Genomic DNA, 25199 nt, shown 5'->3' with positions numbered 1-25199 from the left:
GTTGAGTTGTCATGTGCACATAAAGAACTTGTGTGCATTCAATTGAATAAAATGCGCCAGCCATCTTCACGCTAAGAGTAGGTGTTACGAGTTATATTATATTTTATATAAATATGTCTTTAAAAGAGATAGATTGTGGAGGGGTTTAGTGTAGGTCACTTCGCAAACAAATACTTAAACTTCACACCTCATTTAAAATGCAAAGGCTTTGCTGAAGCACCAGTGATTTTGCAAAAGACAATGGAACTGCTTTGGAGAGACTTTCAAAAGCAGCTGCAAATGGAAGAGTCCCGGCTCAAGTGCTGATAAGGTTCATTGGGTTTGGAGCCTTGGGAGGAGTTCTGATTTATACAACCAGAGAGAGGAAAGGAAACAGAATTCTTCTCTGTGAGAGAGAGAGAGAGAGAGAAAAGTCAGTTAAACAGCAGCAGTTGAGGCTATAACATGACATGCTGGCAGCTTGTTTAAAACCCTACTTTGAAGACAGGTTGTGAGTTCTGAGTTCAGCCTGTTGAAAACCCTTGTAGTGTTTACAAGAGGAAATATTTGGCTCGAATGTTTCTCCTGAAATAAGGGAAACAACGGGAACTCTGCTGACCTGGAAGAAGAGGTTATCATTTGGAAAACCCATGATGGGACAAGTTTTTTCAGCAAGACACTGAAGTGGCTGATTGGAGGAATCAGTTTGTGTGTGTGTCCAACAAGCAACAAATCTCTCTCTCTGAAACCAACAAGAACCTTCCTGTTTAACTTCCTGTTTAACTTTAAACACCAGAGCCTGGTTGAGATTCATAAATTTTAAATTCTGTGCACAGTATAAGAATTGCCTGATTCCGGTGAACTTGGAGGAGTGAGAAGTGAATGATTGGTCTCTGAATCAAAGAACTTTCCTGAACATATACACATTACATACTCATGTACTTAGAATTAGAAGGGGGTTAAGATAATAGTAATAAGTTAAAGTTTGATCCTGTTTTTATGTTTAAAGAAAATTAAAAGCAACTTTTGTTTAATTAACCATTTGTCTTGGTGAATTTATATTGCTGCTGGATTTTGGGGTCCTCTGGGCTTGTCACAAAATGAAATAACAACTGTGCCTTTACACTTCCTTAAATGACTATTTACTTAATTCTACAGAATATTAAGGCTTTGATGGGAGTGGAGAAGACCAAAGGTTTCTGCCACGTGGTGGTATCGTCCAACCGGCGAGATGGAGTCTCCCACCTGATCCAGTCGTCTGGGCTGGGCGGAATGAAGCACAACACGGTCCTGGTGGCATGGCCAGAACTATGGAGGCAATCTGATGGTCCCGGAGGTTGGAAGGGCTTTGTTGGTTGGTATTCATTTGGTTATTCTTTGCATTGTGTTAACAAGCTGCTGCATGCTGAATTGCAGTGCATTTTCAAAATAAGCTAAAACGGGACTGAGAAACTCTTAACTCCAGCCCAAGAAGGTGTTTCCTTATAACTAGGACGAAAGCACTTGGGAAGGAACTGCTTCACGCAGAGTGTGGCAGAAATCCGGAGAGTGTTGCGAAACTGGGGAATAATTGAGGTTTTAAACACTATCACTAGTTTCTACTGGTTAGGGGAGAACAAATTGGGCAAATGATCTTCTGTGATTTGATGAAAGGTGCAGTGGAGTTGAGGGGTGAATGTTCCCTTGCAGGTGTATAAGTTGGCATTCCAAGTATAAATTAAGATGTGCGACTTGCAAGTATTCTATGAATCCCTGCACTTCAAAAGAAACATCAGGCAGAACAAATAGAATATCAACATTTTTTTCAATAAATGGAATTAAATTTGGCTCCCTCCAATTTGAAGATTTCAGTTCAGACTGAAATCTGAGTGGGAGGGAGGTGGGGACAGAGCAGCAGGTCAGTAAGCGGAGCCTTGAAGGCTGGGATTAGGCCAAGTAAAGAGCCAAGTTAATGAACTGGTAGTCTGACGTTTTAATGGGAGGAGCATTATAAGTAAAGCAGATGAATTTAGAACCTAGGTTGGTGCGTGGAAATGTGGCCATTACAAAGGCTTGGTTTCAAGAGGTGCAGGACTGATAGGGTATGGTCAGTTGTGGATGGACACACCCTGCCCTCCCACCTGCCCTATGGTTGTGACCCACCTGCCCACCATGCGGCTGTGGTCTCAGGCCACTTACCCACTCGTCTAATGCCTCACTGCCTCCACACGTGGTTTGCCCCCGTCCCACAACCCCGGCAACCCCCCCCCCCCCCCAACAAAATGCAAAATGACTGTTTCCCAGTGTCTGCATGGATTTGCCCACATCTCCTACTGCATGGATTTGCCTACTATCCTTCAAGGCACCCAGAATTGTAAACAGAACTCTAACTGAGGTCTCGCCAGTGCCCTATAGAGTCTCATCATCACATCTGTGCTCTTGTATCCTGTTCCTCAAGAAATGAATTGTCAATATTTCATTCACCACTGACTCAACCTGGAGGTCATCCTTTAGGGGATCCTACACGAGGACCCCCAAGTCCTTTTGTACCTCTGAATTTTGAATTTTATCCCCATCCAAATTACAGTCTATTTCTTCTACCAAAGTACTTGATCGTACATGTCCCAACATTGTATTTCACCTGCCACCTCTTTCCCCGTCCACAAATCTATCCAAGTCTCTCTGCAGCCTTTCTGTGTCCTCAGCACCACCTCCCCTACCACCTAGTTTTGTGTCATCCACAAATTTAGCCACAAAGCCATCTGTTCCATTATCCATATCATTTATATACAACGTTGAAAGAAGCAGCCCCAACACTGACCCTGTGGAACACCACTAGTAACAGGCTACCAACCCAAATAGGATCCCTTACTCCCACTCTCTGCTTCCTGCCTATAAACCAATGCTCTAACCATGTATCCTTCCTGTAATTCCATGGCCTCTCATCTTGTTAAGCAGCCTCATATGTGGGAAGGGAAGGTTGAGAATCACTGCTGTACACCCAATTGTTACTGAAATGTTTTGCTGGAGAAAAATTGTCATTGGCCCATTTCCTTTGGAGTTCTGAAACCGTGCACATAACGAGTCAATGAGGTACGATTAAAACAGTGGTTTTCAAACTTTTTCTTTCTACTCACGTATCATCGTAAGCAAACTCTTACTCATCACAGAGCCCCGATGGCATAGGGATTACATAAAGTGGGATGAGAATGGAAAGAAAAGGGTTGGGAACCGCTGTGCTGATGTCTTCTGCCGTGAAATCTGATCCAAAATATTCATCTGGCTCCTCTGCTATCTCCTTGTCTCGCATTACAATCTCTCCAGCGTCATTTTCTACCAGTTCTGTGACTGTTTACTTCCTTTTTGCTCTTTATATACTTAAAGCTAATGATCCCCTTTGCCCACTTCTTCCTCTAGCCAATTTTCTGCCCTCGGCCTGTTCATTTCTAAATGCCAACATCACATCAAAGCTCGAACTTCTCCATCCCGTTTCCGATTGTTACTTCCTGCATCTCAATTTATTTTTGATTTCCAAAATTTCTCGGCCACTGTTACTGAATATCTTTTAACGGTCACCAGATGGTGTTCAACACACACACACAGAGATGCTGGAGGAACTCAGCCGGTCTCGCAGCATCCACGGGAGGTAAAGCTGTATTACCGACATTTTGGGCCTGAGCCCTTCTCCAGGGCACAAGCAGAAAACAGGAAGGTGTCTGAATAAAGACTGAAGAACAGGGTGAGGATTCCAGACCAACAGCAGATGTTAGTTGGAGATGATGGGAGACAGAAGTGGGGGAAGCTGACATTGGGTAGAAGGGTGGTGGGTGTGGTGTCTTAACAGAAACTGGAGAAGGCCATGTTAATGCCAACCGGATGGAGGGTGTCCAGATAGAAGATGAAGTGTTGCTCCTCCAATTTGTGGTTGGTTGCAGACCAGGAGAATGCTTTGTTGAGCTCCTCGGCTCTGCCCGCTGCAATAGCATGGATCTCCCAGAGGCCCCCAGCCCCCGCTTTAATTCCAATCCCCTGTTGACATGTCTCTCCGAGCACTGCCAGACTGAGACCACCCACAAATTGGAGGAACAGCACCTCATCTTCCATCAACTTCTCTGGTTTCTGTTAAACGCCCCCACCACCACCTTCCCCCGTCACCTTGCCCCCACACTTCCCTTTTCCCCAGTCTCCTTTCACAGTGCCAAAGTCACCTCTCACCTCTCTTATCATCTCCAATTAGCACCTGTTGTGGGTCTGGACTCCTCCCCCAGACAGTCTTCAGATACTTTCCTGTTTTATCCTTATACCTTGGAGAAGGGCTCAGGCCTCGAAACATCGGTAATATAGCTTTACCTCCCATGGACACTGGGAGACTGGTCGAGTTCCTCCAGCGTTCTGTGTCTTTTTACTACAATCACAACATCTGCAGACTTTCGTGTTTCGCCAGATGGTGTTCAAAGCTTGCTGTTACACAGGGGATGAGATCACGGGTTATAAGTGGGTCCACGTGATTAAAGAAAAAAAATCACAGCGATCATTGTACAGCAAACTGAGGTTCTCATAAACCTGCTGCTGAGCTTTTCCCGTCTCTGGGAATCCCCAAGGGGAAATGCAGTGAAGCTTGGGTTGGGGGGGGGAGGAGGCTTGCAGTTTGAGGATGGGGAGATGCCTGGAAACTGGAAGAAATGGGCGCCTGAGAGTCAGATCTTGAGAGGGTGCTGTCAGGAGGAGGTCGGTGGGGAAGAAGGGACAGGAACAACCCAAGAAAGTAAGTTAGAAGAATGAAAGGGAATCTTCCTGTTTGGGCCTGGAAACTGCTCTGGAAGGCCTCAAGTTGAGGTGTGGAGGGAGAAGCGCTGAGAAAACATTCTCATTCTGGGAGTGCCTAACAACGGTTGATCTTCAGAACAAGGTGACCTAATTCTCCAGGCGTCGTGCCAGAGGATCAATGCACAGGGAGCAGGTGTCACCTTGTGACCAGAAGTTGGAGTGCAGAAGAGAATGATTCCAGGAAAGGCCCAGATGGACTTCTGGAATGGAGCAACCTGATCTTCACGTGGCCTCATTACACTGCAGAAATGTTAGTTCCAGACACAGCGTGATATTGCCTCCAACAATAAGTGTGTAAGTTCAATGGAAGTGTCCCTGTGGTGAGAAAACAGCCTGCGGTATCAGGAGTAAATTGTATTCTGGCCACAATGGAACTGCCCGTTAGATGCATTGGAGGTTTACAGGGGCGTGCAGCCCAGTTTTACATTGGATGCAGCGTTACTGATAATCGATGAATTTTGGGCACCTGTAGTGGTTAGCACGACGCTGTTACCGCACCAGTGACTCCAGTTCGAATCCCGCACTGTCCGGAGGGAGTTTGTACATTCTCCCTGTGGCTGTGTGGGTTTTCCCCGGGGGCTCCTATTTCCTCCCACCCTACAAAATCTGTGTGGTTTTAGGATATTTCAGGTGAAATTGTACGGCATGGATTTAAATAGCCAGAGTGAAACGTGAAAGTCCACAGACACTGTTGAAGTAAAAACGCTGGAGAAACTCAGCAGGTCAAAGTGTGTCATTCGTACAGAGAAGGGAAAGAAACATTACCAACTTTTCGGGCCTGAGCCCTTCATCAAGGTGTGAGCAAAGTTAGTTTGGGGGTGGGGGGGTGTTATCTCTCTGAATGGAGAGGGAAGGGATGGGGAGCTGGGGGAAAGGAGAGAGAGAACAGGGAGTGGTCTAACAGAAACCAGTTAATGTTAATTAACCAGTCCAAATTAATGCCATTTAGGTGGAGAGTGCCCAGGTTGATTCCCTCATCCACTCCTCCCTTCCTACTAATTTCCCACTTGGTACCTCCTCCTGTAATTGGAGGAAGCACCATCTTTGCGCCCACACCACCATTTTGGGCCCCAAATAGTCCTTCTGAGTGAAGCAACACTTGTGAATCTGCGGGAGCCATCGACTGCATCTGGCGCTCCCTTTTGTGGCCTTCTTTACATCAGAGAGATTGGATGCTGAACTGGGAGATCGCTTCGCTGAGAACCTTTGCTCTGCCTGCATCAATGACAGGGATCTCGCAAGGGTCAACCAGTTCAGTTCTGTGCCCCACTCCCACACCAACGTGTCTGTTCACAACCTCATGTAATGCCAGGGCCACCCGTAATTTGGAGGAGCAATATTCAGTCTTGGCTTTCCCCAACTGGATGGGATTAATGCTGACTTCTCCAGGTTCTGCTAGACTGCTCCTCATTCTCCTACTCCTTCCTATCCCTCTGTCTCCTCCAGCTCCCTTTCCCTTTCCATGCAGAGTGGTACCCCTCCCTCCCTTATCCACTCATTACCTCCTGCCTGTGGGCCTGTACTCCTCCCCCTGCCACCATTTTGCTCACCCCTTGATGAAAGGCTCAAGCCTAAAGCTTTTGTTAATGTGGCTTTCTTAAATTATGCTGTGTGACCATCTGTGTCTCTCTACCAATGTGTTTTTAAATGGGCGGATTCCGTTTCTACAATGTTGTAAATAAACTTAAATTTATAATTTAATTCATTTAAATGTACATTTGGATAAATTATTTAATGCACGTAGTAGCAGCTGTGCAGGACTTCCCCAGTGGCCGGTGTTTGTGTGATGGAATACCGGCTGTCATTTTCGAAAGACGCCTCCCAGTGCAGCTCTAATCCTTCCGCCCACTGCCCCCATGGCAAGGGCGTGGAGATGGACTTCATTCTGTCTTTGCTCCCTGAGAATGTGGAACTGAGCCTGGATTGAGGGGCATCACTGTTCAGGTGGTCAGCTCAGGGTATCCAGGAGGTAAAGGCAGGTTTCCGCCACAAGTACAAGGCTGCGGCATCTAAAGTGCAGATTCTTCCTTGTTTTATTTTATTGAATATTTTATTTAAATCAACACATAATTATAACAATTAGTATCAAATCACATTACAAATATATGTTGCTAATATAGAAAAGAGAAACAAATTTGTACACTAAAAATAAGCTACTAAAAAACCCCTAAAACCCAACTAAACCCTCCCCCTCCCAACCTAAACTAATCCCAATAACTAGTCTACATCTAAAATACATAATAACATAACTATATATTAATTTGGATGCTGCAGATGATGGTCAACAATCCTAAAAAGAACATTATTCCAAAAACTATTACTCATTTATGGAAAACTTCACTGGTTTGTAGAATTCAAAACAAAGAAATAAATTATAATTTTAATCTCATTATTCTAGCATTCGGGCTCCAAACTTGTAAAAATACAGAATATTTACCCCTTAAATTACAGCATTTAAAAATGCCATTAATCCTCTCTTAATTTTTTCATTTGGAATAATGGAATTTCTAAATCGGGAGATTGTTATGATAATGATAGATTGATGTAATTTGATCAATTAAAAACTAAATATATTGCAGCGGGCTTGGCCAACCCAGCCCATGACGGGCCAAATTGCTGAGGTGAACAGCCAGCACGGCATAGCACAGGAACTTACCCCCCCCCCCCCCCCCCACCGCACAGAAGTTCCAGGCTGCAGGAGTGCATTGTCAAGCCTCACAGCAACATTATGACATCACTCCCATGAGCCTCTTGCCTCCCCTAAAAAGGAACGCATATGGTTTGAATAAAAGAGCGGCTACTGGTTCACTTGCCTGTTGTGAACACCATTTATTTCAGCAGCTTTGCCTTTAGCAGTGCTACAATATTCCTCGTTATTTTCAATTAAGTGCCTATTTAAGAGAGATGTTAGGATCTTCCATGATTTAAAAAAATCTTACAGATTTAGAACAAATTATTGTTGATCGAATGACTAAAAAATTCATTTCAGTAGGATTCATCTTGTTACAAGAACAAACATCTAAAGTAGGTTTGTTTAATTCAAAAGAAAGATGGGAACAAGATTTAGATAATAATAAATCAACAGGTCTGGCAAGATTTATGTAAAATGATGTCGAATACTGTCCATGTAAGATATAGACTACTCCAACTATAATTTTTTACATCAATTCTAAATTACACTTCAGAAATTGAGTAGATTCATCTGGCCAATGCTTTAGAGGTGGAAAAGAAGTTGGAACTTTTGTTCACTCTACATGGTCTTGTTCAAAGGTTAGACCTCTTTGGATTTCCGTTTCTAAGTTTTTACAGCGAATTACTGGTGTGGTTTTTCTGTTAAATCCAGGATTGTCACTGATGGGAAATTTTGAGAATATAATTCCTAAATTATCTTTGTCAGATTTTCATTTGAAATTTGTTGGTAGCTTTTACCAAGGAAATGTATGACTGTTACATGGAAATCTGGTGTTTTGCTAACACGGGGATGATGGCAAACAGAGATCTTAGTTGTGCCCCTTTAGAAAAGCTTACCTATAATTCTACCTTGTTTTAGACATGGTGCGCGAAACGACAGCTGCTCACCAAGCTCTGCTGGTGACCAAAAACACCGACAGATTCCCGACAAACCAGGAGCGTTTCTCTGGAGGCACCATCGACGTCTGGTGGATTGTACATGACGGGGGATTGCTGATGTTGCTGCCCTTCCTCCTCAGCCAACACAAGGTCATTGTCTCCGGCGGGATTAATTTGTGATCCAACGTTTCACTCCTCCTGTGCCACGAATCCGTGATCTCGTGGCTTGCAGACTCCTTTCTGCACTGGGGACTGGTCATCCAAAGCCCGGCTGCCCCTCACAATTTACACGGTTTTACTTGTTCCTTGTTGTGTACAAACCCTTCCGTGGCCCGATCCTTCCGACACCTCTTACACAAATTGCCAAGATTGCGTACTTACCCGTGTCAGGAGCGGCACCGGCCATAAGTGATGCACACGTGTGGGCATGTTTAGCGTCAGTATATGGGTGATGGATCTCTGATGCAGGAGGAGGAGAGTGAGAACGTCAGGATCACCGGTGTGGCAATGAGAAGGCCAGAGGAGTTTAGCTGGGCAGTGTTTGGGGAGTTGAAGAATGCAGTGTCTGGTGATGGCGTGCTGAAAGGAACGAGCGAGGGTATTCTTCATTGGCTTGTTAGCTGTGGTCAATTAGTTCTGGATCTCTGGTCTCCTGGTTCTGGCTCCTGCACGTATCCCGTCCCTCTGCTGCAGAGGTCCTAAAGTCTAGAATGTTCTCATGTTGTTGCTCCAGTTCCATCTCCTCTCAAACCGCCTGTCAGCCTTCAAGCGCGATTTTGCACTCCTGCCTTAAGACCTGTTAACGTGCCTTGTTGTCTAATCATGAATGTGGCAATGTACTGAAGAGGATCCTGTTCCCCTGCAGGTTTGGAGGAAGTGCAAGATGCGTATCTTCACTGTTGCCCAAATCGATGACAACAGCATCCAGATGAAGAAGGATCTACAACTGTTCCTCTACCAGCTCCGACTTGATGCTGAGGTGGAGGTGGTGGAAATGGTAAGAACTACCTGATCATTGAGGTACCTTACGATACCTCGACACCAGTGCAGGCCCTTCTGCCCACGCTGGAGGTGAGGGACAAACAAAAGGCCGCAGATCAGTAATTCGCCCCAGTGTGACGCAGCCAAATGGAAGCACCAGCCCCACAGGTGGCAGTGGAGGGGGCGAATCGGTTACCACATCAGTGAGCAAAATGCAACTGCAGTGCCAGGAACCTGGATTGGAATCCGCTGCTCTTCCCATGACCATGTGGGTTTTCTCCGGGTGCTCCGGATTTTTCCCATGTTCCAAAGGCACGCGTTAATTGGCTGCATGTGTGTATTTGGGCAGACTGGGTTCATGGGCCAGAAGGGCCTGTTACTCCATGTTAAACATTTTCAACATTTGACAAAGCATTTTGAGGAGAAAGAGCTCTCCAAAAAATGCTTTCTGCTGGAATGGCCAAAGCTCTCATTTTGATTTTGGATTCTTTTCACTCTGTATTTCTGATAGTTAGAACCATAGTGTAAGGTGAAGGGCTCAGGCCCGAAACGTCAAGTCTCTATCTTTTTTTTTGCTATATAAAGGACACTGCCTGACCAGACACTGTTTCTCGAGCATTGTGTTTTTACTTCAACCGCCATGTCTGCGGACTTTCATGTTTTACTAATAACCTTGTAGATTTTCTCTGCATTTTTTTGAATCTTATTGCTGTCTTTCTGTTGGTAGGTGACCAAAACTGCACACAAATAGTCCATATTTGGTCTCACCAATGTCTGATACAATGTCAACGTAACTAAAGACTTTGAATTATGAAGGCCAATAAAGAGAAAGCTCTCTTTATGATCCTGTGACCCCACTGTCTTGGATCATGTTCATAGAAACCTAGAAAATAGGTGCCAGGGTCGACCATTTTGTCCTTCAGGCCTACACCGCCATTCATATTGATCATGGCTGATCGTCTACTCAGTACCCAGTGCCTGCCTTCTCCCCAGATCTCCTGATCCCCTTAGTCGCAAGGGCCAAATCTAACTCCCTCTTAAATATTGATAAGGAACTGGCTTCATCCACTTCCTGTGGCAAAGAATTCCACAGATTCACCCCTCTTTGAGAGAAAAAAAAATTCTCATCTCAGTCCCTAAACACTTCCGCCATATCCTTAAACTGTGACCCCTGGTTCTGGTTTTCCCCAACAACGGAAACAACCTTCCTGCATCTAGCCTGTCCAATCCCTTTAAGAATGTTATATGTTTCTTTAAGATCCCCCCCTCAATCTTCTAAATTCCAGTGATTATAAGCCTAGTTGATCCAGCCTTTCTTCATATGTGAGTCCTGTCATCCCTGGTATCAATTTAGTGAACCTTCTCTGCACTCCCTCGATGGCTAGGATGTCTCCTCGGATAAGGAGACCAAAACTGGACACAGTACTCCAGGTGTGGTCTCACCAAGGTCCTGTCCAGCTACACTAGAACCTCTCTGCTCCTGTACTCTAATCCTCTTGCTGTGAATGCCAACGAACCATTCGCCTTCCTCACTGCCTGCTGTAACTGCATGCCCACTTTCAATGACTGGTGCACAGCAACACCCAGGTCTCATTGCATCTCTCCTTTTCCTAATCGGAGACCATTGAGGTTATAATCTTCTCTCCTGTTCTTGTATCCAAAATGGACAACCTAATTTATCCACCTTATTATTGCACCTGCCATGCGTTGGCCCACTCACCCAACTTGTCCAAGTCACCCTGCATCCTCTACACAACACATGTCAAACTCAGGCCCGCGGGCCAAATTTGGCCTGTGATATAATTCTATTTGGCCCGCAAGATCATATCAAATATGTATTAGCGCTGGCTGCCATGCCAGTATAGCGCATGCACAGCTAATACTACAAATCCCAGAATGCTTTGCAAATGCATTGGTGTCAGCCCGCTAATCGCCCCCACATCCTCTGTTTATATTCATTAGCATCTGCGACCTGTCGCCCAACTCACATGTAATAAACCCCTTACGAAAAATGGCCAAACGAAAGACAGAAAACAGGACCTTTCAAGACAGGTGGGAGGCAAACTCTGACCCCAGAGTTTGAACTTGCATCTAAGAAGAGATGCCAAGTATCTGGTTTAGACCCAGGTGCATCAGAGTAAATCACAGTGTAGCAAGCTAAGCTTGGATTAATATTTTCTTTGGTTAACTTTGGACTGTTCATAGTTGAAAGATTGGATTTTCATTGAGCAAGTTGTTATTTTTTTGACTTGTTGGCTTGTGAAAAAAATACATTTAAAAGGAGCTTAAAGGCTATAGAGAAATATTATTTATTGAATATTTTATTTCTCATTTGTTAATGCTTCTTCTGGAAAGAGTTTAACCAAAACTATTATTAAACATTTATTTTAATAAGAAAAAGTTTAACATTACATATGTTGAAAGAAGAGAAAACATACAGATGTTGTTGAAAATTTTCAATAAATATTTAGTTTGGCCCACGACTTAGTCCAAGTTTTTAATTTTGGCCCTCTGTGAATTTGAGTTTGACACCACTGCTCTACACAGTTAACCCTGCCACCCAGCTTCGTGTCGTCTGCAAACTTGGAGCTGCTGCTTTCTATTCCCTCATCTAAGTCATTGAGATATATTGTAAATAACTGTGGCCCCAGCACTGAATTCATGAAAAGAAATAGGTTTCTCTGAATTTCATTCAGAGCTGAATCAAATACTTTTTATTTAAGTTTAATTTGTTCCGTAAAGGGGACTTTGAACCACTGTGTTTCATTTATGTTCCCAGCTCGACAATGATATTTCGGCTTTCACGTACGAGCGGACCCTCGTGATGGAGCAGAGATCCCAGATGCTGAAACAAATGCAGCTGTCCAGGATTGAGAAGGAACGAGAGGTGAGCTTCTTGTATCATCGGCCCCCTTTTTGGGTGCACGTGATGTCAGAAACATGAGGACTGCACACACTCGAGTGAATGTAGAGAAGGTGGAGGAGCTTAATGTCTCAGGCAGCTGCCATTACAGAGAAATAGTCAATGTGTCAGGTCAGGACCCTTTATTGAGACTGATCAAGAGTCCCAATCCAAAATGCTGATTGACCATATCTCTCCATGGATGCTGCCTGCCCCCCCACCTCGAGTGTCTTCAACATGGCATTGTTCACTGTAAATCAGGTCAAATGAAAAAACTATTATATCCCAATCCTGATCAGAGTCTCAACCCAAAACGTCGGCCTTCACAGAGGCAACCTGACCTCGAGTTCCTCCTGGAGGTTTTGCTTTGAATTCCTAGTTGCTGTTCAAAGTGCTAAGATAATATGTGAATTAAATTAATTTGTTTGCAGGTTCGCAGTGTGCAGGAGAATTCTGAGTTATTGGTTGAAATGAAAACATTCTACTTGGTTTCCATAAACAGGAATTAAAACCCGCATTTATCAGGTGCCTTTCAGGAATCTGTAGACCACTTTATCGTTTTGAGTCACTGAAACATTTTGACTTTGAGTTGTGTCATAAAGAATATAAATCCAACGAAATTTAATTTTCACTCTTTTTAAAAACAAACCATGGAAACAGGTTTTTTTTAGCTCGTTTTGACAGAACATGACCATTGGGGATGGGACCAAAGCTCATTTCCCATCCCACTGAGGAGGTGGAGTCGACCGTTTAATTCGGGCGCCCGCCTGCTTTTTTGCGGATACCTTGACAAAGGGCTCAGGCCCGAAACGCTGGTGATATTGTCTTTATCTACTATGGAAACTGGGACTGGCTGAGTTTCTCCAGCATTTTTGTGCATTTACTTCAATCACCACATCTGTAAACGTTCTTGTTTCAGCCAAATCACACTGATGGTTTGTCGTCTCATAGAGGCCAATCCAGTTGAGAATGAGAGATTACTTTCCCCGGTCGATATTGGTGTACCAAATGGTTCTTTCATCGTTGAATAACTTCCTTATCACCATTATTCGGACTGAATTTAAATCCATATTTACTTATTTATTTTTATAATTTTATTTTTAGACATACAGCATGGTCACAGGCCCTTTCGGCCCATGAGCCCGTGCCACCCAATTAACCGATCACCCCTCGTACGTTTTGAACGGGAGGAAACCGGAGGAATCCCATGCAGACACAGGGAGATTGTACAAACTCCTTGCAGACAGTACGGGATTCGAACCCTAGTCACTGGTGATGGAACAGCGTGATGCTAACCGCACCGCCCTTTATGAACTTAAATTCATGTTCAAGCTTGTATTTTCAGATCAAGGTGCCAGACACTGGTTGTTAGTGTAGTTACATGGCCTCTGCTACCAAGATCAACCGCCCATGAACTGCTGCAACGCCCATAGCAGGGGCACTGCCACAGTGTTACTGGCCGGTAGTCCAGACACAGAAAAAAGACATCAGGACCCTGATGCAGGCCCTTGACCGTAAACATCCAAGTCCCTCTGCCTCCACAGAGGTTTCCTCGTATGCTGAGGTCCTCCAGTAATATCATTGCTGTGCTCATTAACTATGCGGATTGAAGCAGACATCGATCATTGTTGGGAACAAAGTGGTCAAGTGAATCTAGTTTAGTGTTTGGTATCATACGATAGTTTTTGTCAAATAGCATCGTTTGAAAATACTATGTTTTGAATCTTTGTCCACACTGGACAACGAAGATTTTGCTTCCTGAACACTTTTGGGTGCATTTCATGGATTTTGAGCTGCTGATCACGAAAATCACCTTAAAGTTTTCCTATCACATACCGGTTATTTTTAGATACAAACTATTTTTGTGATTTCCTGTCATATTTTAAGTCCACTTCAAGCAGACAAAACCATGAAGTGCAACATGTCATTGAAAATTCATTTTCTGCATTCGCACTCGGTCTCCTTCCCTGCTGGTCTTGCTGTGGTCAGCGACGGACACGGTGAAAGGTTTCTCCAGAACATTGCGTCAGTGGAAAAGTGGTTTCAGGGCAACTGGAATCCATCAGTGCCAGCTGACTATTGTTGGACACTGACATGAGAGGCATCAGATGCTGAGTACAAATGAAAATCAGCGGCAAAACATTTTTAGGTCAGTTGAACTAACGCCATGTGTCGGCATCATTATGCGATTAAACATGCTAAATTCAACAAAAGTTAATTAAATGTTTCTCCAACTTCCTATGTGATAGAGCAAATCAGAAAGTACCTTTGTGTTCATCTTGAAGTTGTCGATCATAATCCCCATTTTTTTTTCAGGAAATGAACCTTTTGGAAAAAATTTGTTGCTCCGTGTTATCTGTTCAAGGAGCTGGTTTTATCTGAAATGGCTATTGTCTGCACCATTCTAACAAAACCTTGGATTAGAACCATAAAACGCTACAGCACAAAAAGGCCATTCAGCCCTTCTAGTCTGTGCTGACTATCATTCTGCTAATCCCATTGGCCTTCTTCCATTCCATAACCCTCCAGACCCCTCCCATCCATGTATTCAATTTATTCTTAAAACACAAAACCAAGCCCACATTCACCACATCAGATGGCAGCTCGTTCCACTCTCCCACCACTCTCTGAGTGAAGAAATTTCCCCCTTCAGTTCAAAACTATGATCTCATATTTATCTCTCCCAGTCTAAGTGGGAAAAGCCTACTCACATCCACCCTGTCTATACCTCTCATCATCTTGTAAACCTCGATCAAATTTCCCCTCATTCTTTTACACTCCAAGGAATAAAGTCTTAACCTGTTTAATCTTTCCCTGTAACTCGACTCCTGAAGACCTGGCAACATCCTAGTAAATCTTCTCTGCACTCTCTCAATCTTATTGATATCCTTCCTGTAGTTTGGTGACCAGAACCACACACAATATTCCAAATTTGGCCTCACAACTTCAACAATACATCCCATCTCTTGTACTCAATACTTAGATTTATGAAGGCCAAAATACCAAAAGCTCTCTTTACAACCCAATCCACCTGTGATACCACTTTCAGGGAATTATGTATCTATATTCCCAGATCCCTCTGTTCTACCGCACTCTTCAGTGCCCTACCATTTACCTTGTATGTCCTTTCTTGGTTTGTTTTTCCAAAGTGCAACATCTCACACTCGTCTGCATTAAATTCCATCTGCCATTTTCTGGCACATTCTACCAGTTGGTCTAGATCATCTGCAAGCTTTGAACCCCTTGCTTCTTGTCCACAAAGCCTCCAATCTTTGTGTCATCTGCAAACTTGCTGATCCAATTTCCCACATTATCATCCAGATCATTGATATAGACAACAAACAACAATGGTCCGAGCACCGATCCCTGAGGCACCACTAGTCACAAGTCTCCAGTCTGAGAAGCATCATCCACCACTACTCTCTGTCTTCTCCCATTCAGCCAATTTCAAATCTAGTTTACAACCTCTCCATGGATACCTAGTGTCTGAACCTTCTGAACTAACCTCCCTTGTGGGGCCTTGTGAAAAGATTTGCTAAAGTCCATGTAGGCAACGTCCACAGCCTTTCCTTCATCTACCTTCTTGGTAACCTCCTTGAAAAACTCTACAAAATTTGTTAAACACAACCTGCCATGCACAAAGCCACGTTGACTATCCTTAATCAACCCATGGCTGTTCAAACACCTATATATCCTACCTCTCAGAACATTCTTCAATAATTTACCTACTACTGACGTCAGGCTCACTGACCTACAATTACCTGTTTTATTTTTGGAGCCTTTTTTAAACAACAGAACAACATGAGCACTTCAACCGTGGCTAAGGACATTTTGAATTTTTCTGCCAGGGCCTCTGAAATTTTTACACTCGTCTCCCTCAAGGTCAGAGGGAATATCATGTCCAGCCTGGGAGATTTATCTACCTTTATTCACAGTAAGGCAGCAAACACCACCTCTTTAATTTCTATATGTTCCATGACTCTTCTGTTTGTTTCCCTTCCTTCCTTACACCAGTTTCCTGAGTAAATGCAGATGCAAAAAAACTGTTGAAGATCTCCCCCGTTACATGAGGCTCCACACATAATTGACCAATTATGCAGGCCAATTTTGTCCCTTCCTATCCTTTTACTCTTAATATACTTCATATTATCTGCCATAGCAACCTCATGTTTTTGCTTTCTTGATTTCCTTCTTGCATTTTCTGTATTCTTCAAGTACCTCGTTAGCTCCTTGCTGCCAATACCTGCCCTTTCTTCTTAACCAAATCTCCAATATCCCTTGAAAATCGGCATTCCCTACTCCTGTTAACTTTGCCTTTAATCCTAACAGGAGCATCCAAACTCTGCACTCTCAGTATTTCACCCTTGAAGGCCTTCCACTTACCTATCACACTCATGACATAAAACAACATATCCCAATCACTCTTCCCAGATCCTTTCTAATTTCCACAAAATTGGCCTCCTCCAATTTAGAATCCCAACAAGAGGACCAGACCTATCCTTCTCCATAATTTAACTTGAAGCTAATGACATTATGGTCACTGGACCCAAAATGTTCACCTACACATACATCTGTCATTTGACCTGTCTGGTTCCCTATATGCATGCACCCCTGTGCATTATAATGCATGTGCGCACTAGACAAGAATATTTTTACATGTTGAAAGAACACGCACAATTTAAACCAGATGTGGGAATTTCAAACCGACAATTTATAGCAAGTGTGGGAATGAATACCGGTATTGAAAGAATGCGCTCAATTTATAGCGGTTGTGGAAAAGACGCAATTTATAGTGAGTGAGGGAAGTTATAGCGAGCTTGAGAATGTAATAGCGGCAATGAAAGAACACACACAATTTATAGCTGCCGTGAGAAATTTTGATCTTGGGAATAATTCTTTGTACTGAATGCCATGGTATTCCTATGAACAGGACATTCTGGCAAGGGAACTGAACCTGTCCCTGAGGGAGGAGATTAACATATCAAGTGCCTCTGATTTGAGACAGCATTAGAATTGAAATCCTGCTCAACTCTTGAAGCCTTTGAGCTATTTAATTGATTCCTCTCCAAAGTTTGTTCATAATTGTAGTAGAATAATGTATAATGGGCGATTGACACCTCTGGGGAAGTTGATTTGGTGTTAATTGCAGGAGATTAAGTGTGGCAGATACTGGAATGTGCTTTGTTTCATGTCCCGATTAAATGCAAATTGATTTTGTCAGAATTTAGAATACTACACCTGCAAGGTATATGTGTGTGCGCATTATATGAAAATATTTTTACACAGTTTGTGTTTTTTCGGTGCGTTATATGCCCACCTCACTGACAAAAGACAAAGGAGGAAAAACCCAACACCCAATCCCAACCAACCAATTTTCCCTTGCAACCGCTGCAACCGTGTCTGCCTGTCCCGCATCGGACTTGTCAGCCACAAACGAGCCTGCAGCTGACGTGGACATTACCCCTCCATAAATCTTTGTCCGCGAAGCCAAGCCAAAGAAGAAGAATATGCATGTATGTGTTAAATGAGTGGAAAAAAAAGGTACTGTATACTCACTCATTGGTACCTCTATATGTTGATTTAGAAAACTTTCCTGAACACATTTGACAAACTCCAAGCCATCCAACCTTTTTACACTATGGGAATCCCAGTCAATATGTGGAAAGTTAAAATCTACTATCACAACTTCCTGTTTCTTACATCGTTCTGCTATTCTCTACAGATTTGCTCCTCCAATTCTTGCTGACTATTGGATGATCAATAATACAACCCTATCAGTGTTGTCAACCTTTCCCGTTCCTCAGCTCCACCCTTATGGTCTCTGTAGACAAACTCTCCTTATTGTCCTGACTTTGCACAGCAGAGATATTTTCCCTGACTCGCAATGGCACTCCTCCCCCTTCCATCCCCCCCCCATAACACCTGAGAGATCAGAACCCCCCAGAACTTTGAGCTACCTGTCCTGCCCCTCCTGCAACCAAGTCTCACTGATAGTAATAATGTCTTAATCCCACATGCCAATCCACCCCCTAAGATTGTCTGGCTTTCCAACCATACTCCTTGGATTGAAATAAATACACACCCTGAGAACATTTCTATCACGTACAACCCTTTGATTTCTGTCTGTACATGTAGTCTTCGCATGACCTTTATCCTCCTCCTTCTCACTAACTGCTTTAAAATTCTGGGTCCCCTCCTCCTGCAAATCTAGTTTAAACCCATCAGGAACAGACTAACAAACCTACCCACAAGGATATTAATCCCCTTTCAGTTCAGATGCAATCTGTCCCGTCGGTACAGACCCCACCTTCCCTGGAACACAGCCCAGTGACCTAGAAGTCTGAAGCCCTCCCTCCTACACCTTGTCTCCAGCCACGTGTTAAGCTGACTTATCATCCTATTTCTAATCTCTCCAGCACATGGCCCGGGGAGCAATCCTGAGATCACCACCTTTATTATTAACCAAGTTTAGACACTTCTTTGGGGGTGTAAAACAAATTGATGAGCTAGATCCCTCCAGAGTTGGGTTCTACAAAACCTAAAGTTTCCCCTTTAGTTGGTACAACCCAAAGGCCCACAAGGTAGCCACCAATCATCTTTCGACCCAGTCGGTCTGCGGTGAATAGCATAATGTGGGATACACTGCCATATGATGAGGCTGCCATCATCCGTCGAGTACAGGCCAAGTGCTGTCAAATGCTCCTCTTGTGATTACCCAGTGGTTCTCAACCACTTTAAGTAATCCCTATGCCTGTGATTAGTAAGGGATCACTTAAGGTAATATGTGAGTGGGAAGGAAAGGTTGAGAATCACTGTTTGAATTATCCTTCATTGACTCGTCATATGCATGGTTTCAGAACTCCAAAGGAAATGGGCCAATGGCAATTTTCTTTTTTTTAAAATTTTTTATTTTTCACACCATAAATCACAATAGCCATGATATACACTTTTTCTTTTTCACACATTTACAGTGACTTTTTCTCCCCCCCCCCCCTCCTCCCAAGCCACCCCCCCCCCCCTCTCATCCATTTTAGGTATACAATCTAGGTTGCATTAATTCAGTCAGACAATGTTGTCATTCAACAAAAATACACCAGAAATTCTACAGAGTCCATTCTTTTCTTTCCTTCTCCTTCCATCAACTTAGGTAATGTTTGTCCCCGGTAGGTTTTCGCTATTGTATTTAATGTAAGGCTCCCATACTTGTTCGAATATTTCAATATTATTTCTTAAACTATATGTTATTTTTTCCAATGGAATACATTTATTCATTTCTATATACCATTGTTGTATTTTCAAATTATCTTCCAATTTCCAGGTTGACATAATACATTTTTTTGCTACGGCTAGGGCTATCTTAACAAATCTTTTTTGTGCATCCTCCAAATCAATTCCAAATTCTTTGTTTTTTATGTTACTTAGGAGAAAGATCTCTGGATTCTTTGGTATATTGTTTTCTGTTATTTTATTTAATATCTGATTGAGATCATCCCAAAATTTTTCTACTCTCTCACATGTCCAGATTGCATGAATTGTTGTTCCCATTTCTTTTTTATATCGAAAACATCTATCAGATACTATTGGGTCCCATTTATTTAACTTTTGCGGTGTAATGTATAGTCTGTGTAACCAATTATATTGTATCATACGTAGGCCAATGGCAATTTTCTCAAGCAAAATATTTCAGTAACAATTGGGTCTAGAGCAGTGATTCTCAACCTTTCCTCCTCACCTACATCCCACCTTAAGCAATCCCTTACTAATCACAGAGCACCGATGGCATAGGGATTACCTAAAGAGGTACAGGAGTGGAAAGAAAAAGGTTGGGTCCCACTGCCCTAACGCTGCTGCAGAACACCAAATTTCATAACTTGTCCTGACAATAAATTCCGATTCACCTGTCGCCTATCCCATGACGTTTTTATCCTCTGACACGCATTTTGATCCACTACCCTATCTATGCCCCTCGTTATTTTGCAAACTTCTCTCCAGGGGTTCACTCAGCCTGAGAAAACAGCCACATCTTGTCCAACTTCTCCATGTAACTCACGCCCTCCAATACTGGCAACATTTTGATGCCTCTCTGTAAACCTTTCCAGAGTCTCCACATCCTTTTTTGTAACCTGGCTATCCAAATTGCGCACAGTCCTCTGTTGTGCGGCCTATCCAGAATTTTGTGGGTTGCAACGTGACGTCCTTACTTGTGTGTTTAATGCCCACCCAATGAAGGCAAGAGTGCCTTACACCTTCATTACCAATTTGCATGTGTACTTTCAGGGAGCTACAGTGTGGACCCCCAAATCCCTGTGCACATCAGTCCTATTAAGGGTCCTGCCATTAACTATAAACTTTCTCCTTGCATTTGATCTTCTGAAGTGCATCAGCTCACACTTTCTAGGATTAAACTGCTTTTGCAATTTCTCTGCCCATATCTGTTACTGATCGCTATCCTTGTACACGGTCCACAACTCTACCCACTTACGTTTTCATCCAAGTCCATTATCCATATCACAAACAATGGGTTCCAACACTAATGCCTGTGGAACACCACTGGTCAGGGACTGCCAGCTAAACTAACACCTTTCCACCACTATACTCCGTCTTCTATGGGCAAACCAGTTCTGAATCCAAACTATCAGTTCACCATGTAGACCGTGCGCCTTTTCCTTCACCACCATGCACCTTCAACCACCATGAGGACCTGGTCAAATGCCTTACTAAAGTCAAAAGTAGACAACATCCACCGCCCTACCCTCATCAAACACCATCACCGGCTCAAAAATAATCTCACTTGGTACTTCATAGCCAATCTGGCCATCTCTTTCCAAATGCATGTTTAGAAAAACACTTTTACTAGAAGTGGGGCATCATGTTTCACCAGGCAGCTTTAGTGGAGACTGGTTACGTTCCTCAGTATCTGCAGCAATGATAACATCCCAGTGAGTTCTCACACATCCTCAGTTTGTATTGTTACCAGCCCAAAGGACCCTAAAACCCAGCAGCAATAGATTTTCACCATGACAAATGGTTACTTAAAAGATGTTTTTAATTATCTTTAAACACAAAAACAGAATCAAACTTTAATTTATCACTACTAACTTAACTTAACCTAACTTAACCCTCTTCTAATTCTATGCGCACGTGTATGTAATGTGTGTGTAAATTTAAGAAAAGTTCTTTGGTTCACAGTTCAATCTCACTTCTTATCTTTCCAAGTTCACTGCAGGCAATTCTTATACTGTGCACAGAATTTAACATGTATAAAGTTCACCAGGCTTTGGTGCTTGAAAGGTAAATATTTAACACTCAGGAAGGTTCTTGTAGGTTTGCAGAGAGAGATATGTTGTTCCAGGATTTCAACAACTGAGATACAACCATTAGTCACCTAAATGTCTTGCTGATGAAACTTGCCCCATCAGGGTTCTCCAGATAATAACCTCTTTCTTTCAGGCTATCACAGAGTTCCTTTCTGTTCTACTTATTCCAAGAGAAACATCAGATAGATAGCACTTCCAGCCATCCGCCACTCTGGAGCTTCTGTTTCAGTTCCCACAAGCTTCTTCTGGCTTGTTACAGCTGTGTGTCACACAGTCAAAGAATCCCTCTCTCTCTCTCTCTCTCTCTCTCTTCATTAAACCTTGCCAGCAGCATGTCCATCTCGCTCTAACTCGCAAAAACCCCAGACTTTCTCCATCAAACAATAGGAGTTAGTCTTCTGCTCCATCTCAATGACCTCTAAGTGAGCACTTTGCAACCAAGAGAGGTCAAAAGCCTAGCAAAAGGTCCAAAACGCACAACCTGGCTCTGGCTGTTCCAAGACAATAGTCCATTTATTTCATGACATTGTTTCAATTAGCACCTACTTGTGAAATTTGCATGCCATTCTCCATTGTTTCTGTAGTCACTGAATATGAATTCTCCAGTATTTCAAATAAGATCTGTTTTAAAGTGTGTGTATGTAACCTACTCTAATTTTACCCATTTATCTCCCAAAAACATTCCCAAATATTCCATCACAGTATGAATGTTTTATTGAAGCATCAGTTGAAATCTGTAAATGACCGCACAGCTAAAGGTGCCAAATCATTTGGTTGTCCCTGACTGTACTGCGTTTTATACACGCGTTTGGAACCTGCTTGTTTGACCTAATAGGCATCTATCACTGGCAATCAAGCTGTTTTTGCTGTGCCATTCTACAAACACCTTTAAAGTTCGCCTCTCTCATCTTTGTAGCTTTCCAGCATCGAAGGGCAGTGCCCATGGGTTACTTGCCAGGTTCCTGCTTTGCCACGTGGCAAAGGGAAGTCTCCAAGAATCCAGAATTATGGTCATTTTAGGGTCCAAGTTTACACACTGGTGACTTCACTTTGTAAATAATTGGCTTTAGAATGTTCTGAGGTTGTGAAAGGCATCAAATGAACACACGTCTTTTCTGTGTAACAAGCTGAAAAAGCAAATCACTTGCGCTTTGTAAAATCCATACAATTTTCATTTGAGTTTGCTTTCGATGTAGTTCACCAATGATGTACTGCTGATGTTGATTTACGGTATACAACGAGGTGGCACATTGCTAGTCCCAATCTCTCTGAACATTTTGGCTCGCTACACTACTCCTTCCTCTCCTAATTCTGATTCTGCTGAGGCAGAATCTCTCTGGGCCTGCACATGGATTCCATGTTTTGATTATCTGTGGCTCGTGCAGACTTCTGAAAAACGGCAAGGATGCTGTCCGTTAATATGGATGCTGGATCAGTTTGTGACACTGATGTAGATGTCATTTAGATTTTGGAACAAAAACTGCAAAAAGCATTTATTCTAGGAGTTGTACTCTAATTCGGCAACGTTGGGACCTGGCCGTTGCGGGACCACAGATAAAGCAGAGAACAGAAATTGATCCCAAAGGGACCCCCCCCACCCCCGATATGAAAGGTAGAACAAATTTTAAACAGGAAATAATACTGTGGGGCAGCACGGTTAGCGCAACACCTTTACTGCACCAGCGATCCAAACGTTAGTACAAACTCCTTGCAGACAATGTGGGACTCGAACCCCGATTGGTGGTGGTGTAAAGGTCGAATCTGTCGCCATTAGTACAAACTCCTTACAGACAGTGCGGGACGTGAACCCCGATTGGTGGAGCTGTAAAGGTCGAATCTGCTGCCATTAGTACAAATTTCTTAAAGACAGTGTGGGACGTGAACCCCGATCGGTGGTGCTGTAAAGGTCGAATCTGTTGCTGTTAGTACAAACAGTGCAGGGTTCAAAGCCCAGTCCCAATTGTGGCAGACTCAACCTTTATAGTGGCAGTGATCGGGACTGGGGTTCGAAACCCACGCTGTCTATAAGACGTTGGTAATAATGGCAGCAGGTTCAACCTTTACAGCACCACCGATCGGGGTTCACATCCCGCACTGTCTGAAAGGAGTTTGTAAGTTTTCCCTTGGTCTGCGTGTGTTTTCCCGGGGCTCCAGTTGCCTCCCATCCTCCAGAAAGAACGAGGTTCTAGGCTAATTTGGGTGTCATTGGGCAGCACAGGTTTAAACGGCCGCAACCTGCTTCTCCTACATTGCAAATAAAATATAGAATTTAACTCAGCATTTGTGATGTGAAAACCTACAAATTTTACTGTGACTATAGTCAACCTGCTTCAAAGCGAATGATAGAACTTGAGTAATATTTCCAGCAGCTCTCTCCTCTCTACACAACAGTTTGGTGCTTGCACGCACCAAAATATATTTCAAAGTGCTTTCTTTTCCTGGCATTGGCTACTTATGCACTCAAGCGTGGACAAGGTAACGTTTTTTCTGGGCCTGGATCTCCTGAAATGGCGACTAGAAATGATTGCACAGGAAATGGTCTTGTCACAATGGTGCTGATGAGGTCAGTAATTCTCTGGGAGATGAATGGACATGCCAGGCAATAATCTGTGCAACCACATCCCACAAGGTCAAAACTAAGCTGGTGGTCCTTCAATGAGCAGAGAAATGGATGTTGCTAATTTTTTTGCTGACTAACTGTGAGCATTTGCTTCTACTAACATCTCCTCACATCCCAGATTCAGAGTATCACTGATGAGTCTCGTGGTGCTACGATAAGGAAGAATTCTGCGCGGCCCTCTTTGGAATTCCAGCCCATGGACCTTGACGACATTCCTAAAGAGGTAGTCTACAGCTCCCATGACTGCACATTTCCTTTCCCCTTTCACTTTCTCTCCCACGTGCTCTCTCTCTCTCTCGAGGTCATTCTCAGTCCCTCAGACCAGGGAATAGTTGGATCCCACCTGCCAGGTAATAAGGGAAGCAGAAAACTGTTAGAATGACACATAATGTTCAAAGAGTTGAGGCTTAAGCCATTCCATGGTATTTGGCTAATCCCGGGTATGTTCGATACTTGCATCGAGTGAAGGAAATAAAAAGGAGAAATTTGTTCAGAAGCCTTAAACACGTGAAAGAATATTCTGGAATGGCTTTATGTGATAAAGAATAAACTGCCTGGTAGGATGATGGAGACTGATGGAATCAGAACTTTCATTCGGTATTCAGATTAATAACTCGGGCATTGACACGTTGAATTGAATGGCTGAGCTGTAAATGTGGTTCAGCGGCAGGGCAAATGAGCAAGAGGCTAATTTGCTCCTTCTAATCCCACTGACTTCCTCCAGCAGACATGGAGTCTTGTGTGTTATCCCTCCACCCCGCCCTTCTGAAACTGCTCTGTTCATTCCTTTGACGGTAGTGCTCCTCACTCATGGAGAAGATGTTTTCCTGTCTGCACAAAGACAAAAAAGGTGGGAATTCGCAATGCAAAAACTGAAACTGAGCAGCATCTGTGGGGAGGAAACGGAATTAACACCGCGGCCGATCATTGGAAGTAAACCTGTGGGAGGGGCATCGAGAAAGAGCAAGGAAGGGGTGATGCAGCAATGGAGGCTGTTTTGTGAGTAGATTAGTTAGCATCTTGT

At 43.3% G+C, this 25199-nt stretch overlaps 1 protein-coding gene across 8 annotated transcripts in view; it reads left to right on the top strand.

Moving 5' to 3' along the window:
* Window positions 1–25199, top strand: part of LOC138747238 (solute carrier family 12 member 7-like) — a 252551-nt gene that overhangs the window by 208954 nt on the left and 18398 nt on the right. For 5 of the 8 annotated variants that reach the window (XM_069906322.1, XM_069906295.1, XM_069906292.1 and 2 more), the window contains 5 exons: window positions 1138–1333; window positions 8336–8505; window positions 9221–9352; window positions 12116–12223; window positions 24294–24398. In XM_069906322.1, the coding sequence (XP_069762423.1) occupies window positions 1138–1333; window positions 8336–8505; window positions 9221–9352; window positions 12116–12223; window positions 24294–24398 (711 nt within the window). The remainder of the gene's footprint in view (window positions 1–1137; window positions 1334–8335; window positions 8506–9220; window positions 9353–12115; window positions 12224–24293; window positions 24399–25199) is intronic. The other 3 variants (XM_069906337.1, XM_069906327.1, XM_069906313.1) reach the window with 1 other exon arrangement.

The sequence above is a fragment of the Narcine bancroftii genome, chromosome 1, assembly GCF_036971445.1.
Source record: "Narcine bancroftii isolate sNarBan1 chromosome 1, sNarBan1.hap1, whole genome shotgun sequence".
Taxonomy (NCBI): domain Eukaryota; kingdom Metazoa; phylum Chordata; class Chondrichthyes; order Torpediniformes; family Narcinidae; genus Narcine; species Narcine bancroftii.
This window is presented reverse-complemented; position numbering and strand designations above follow the sequence as displayed.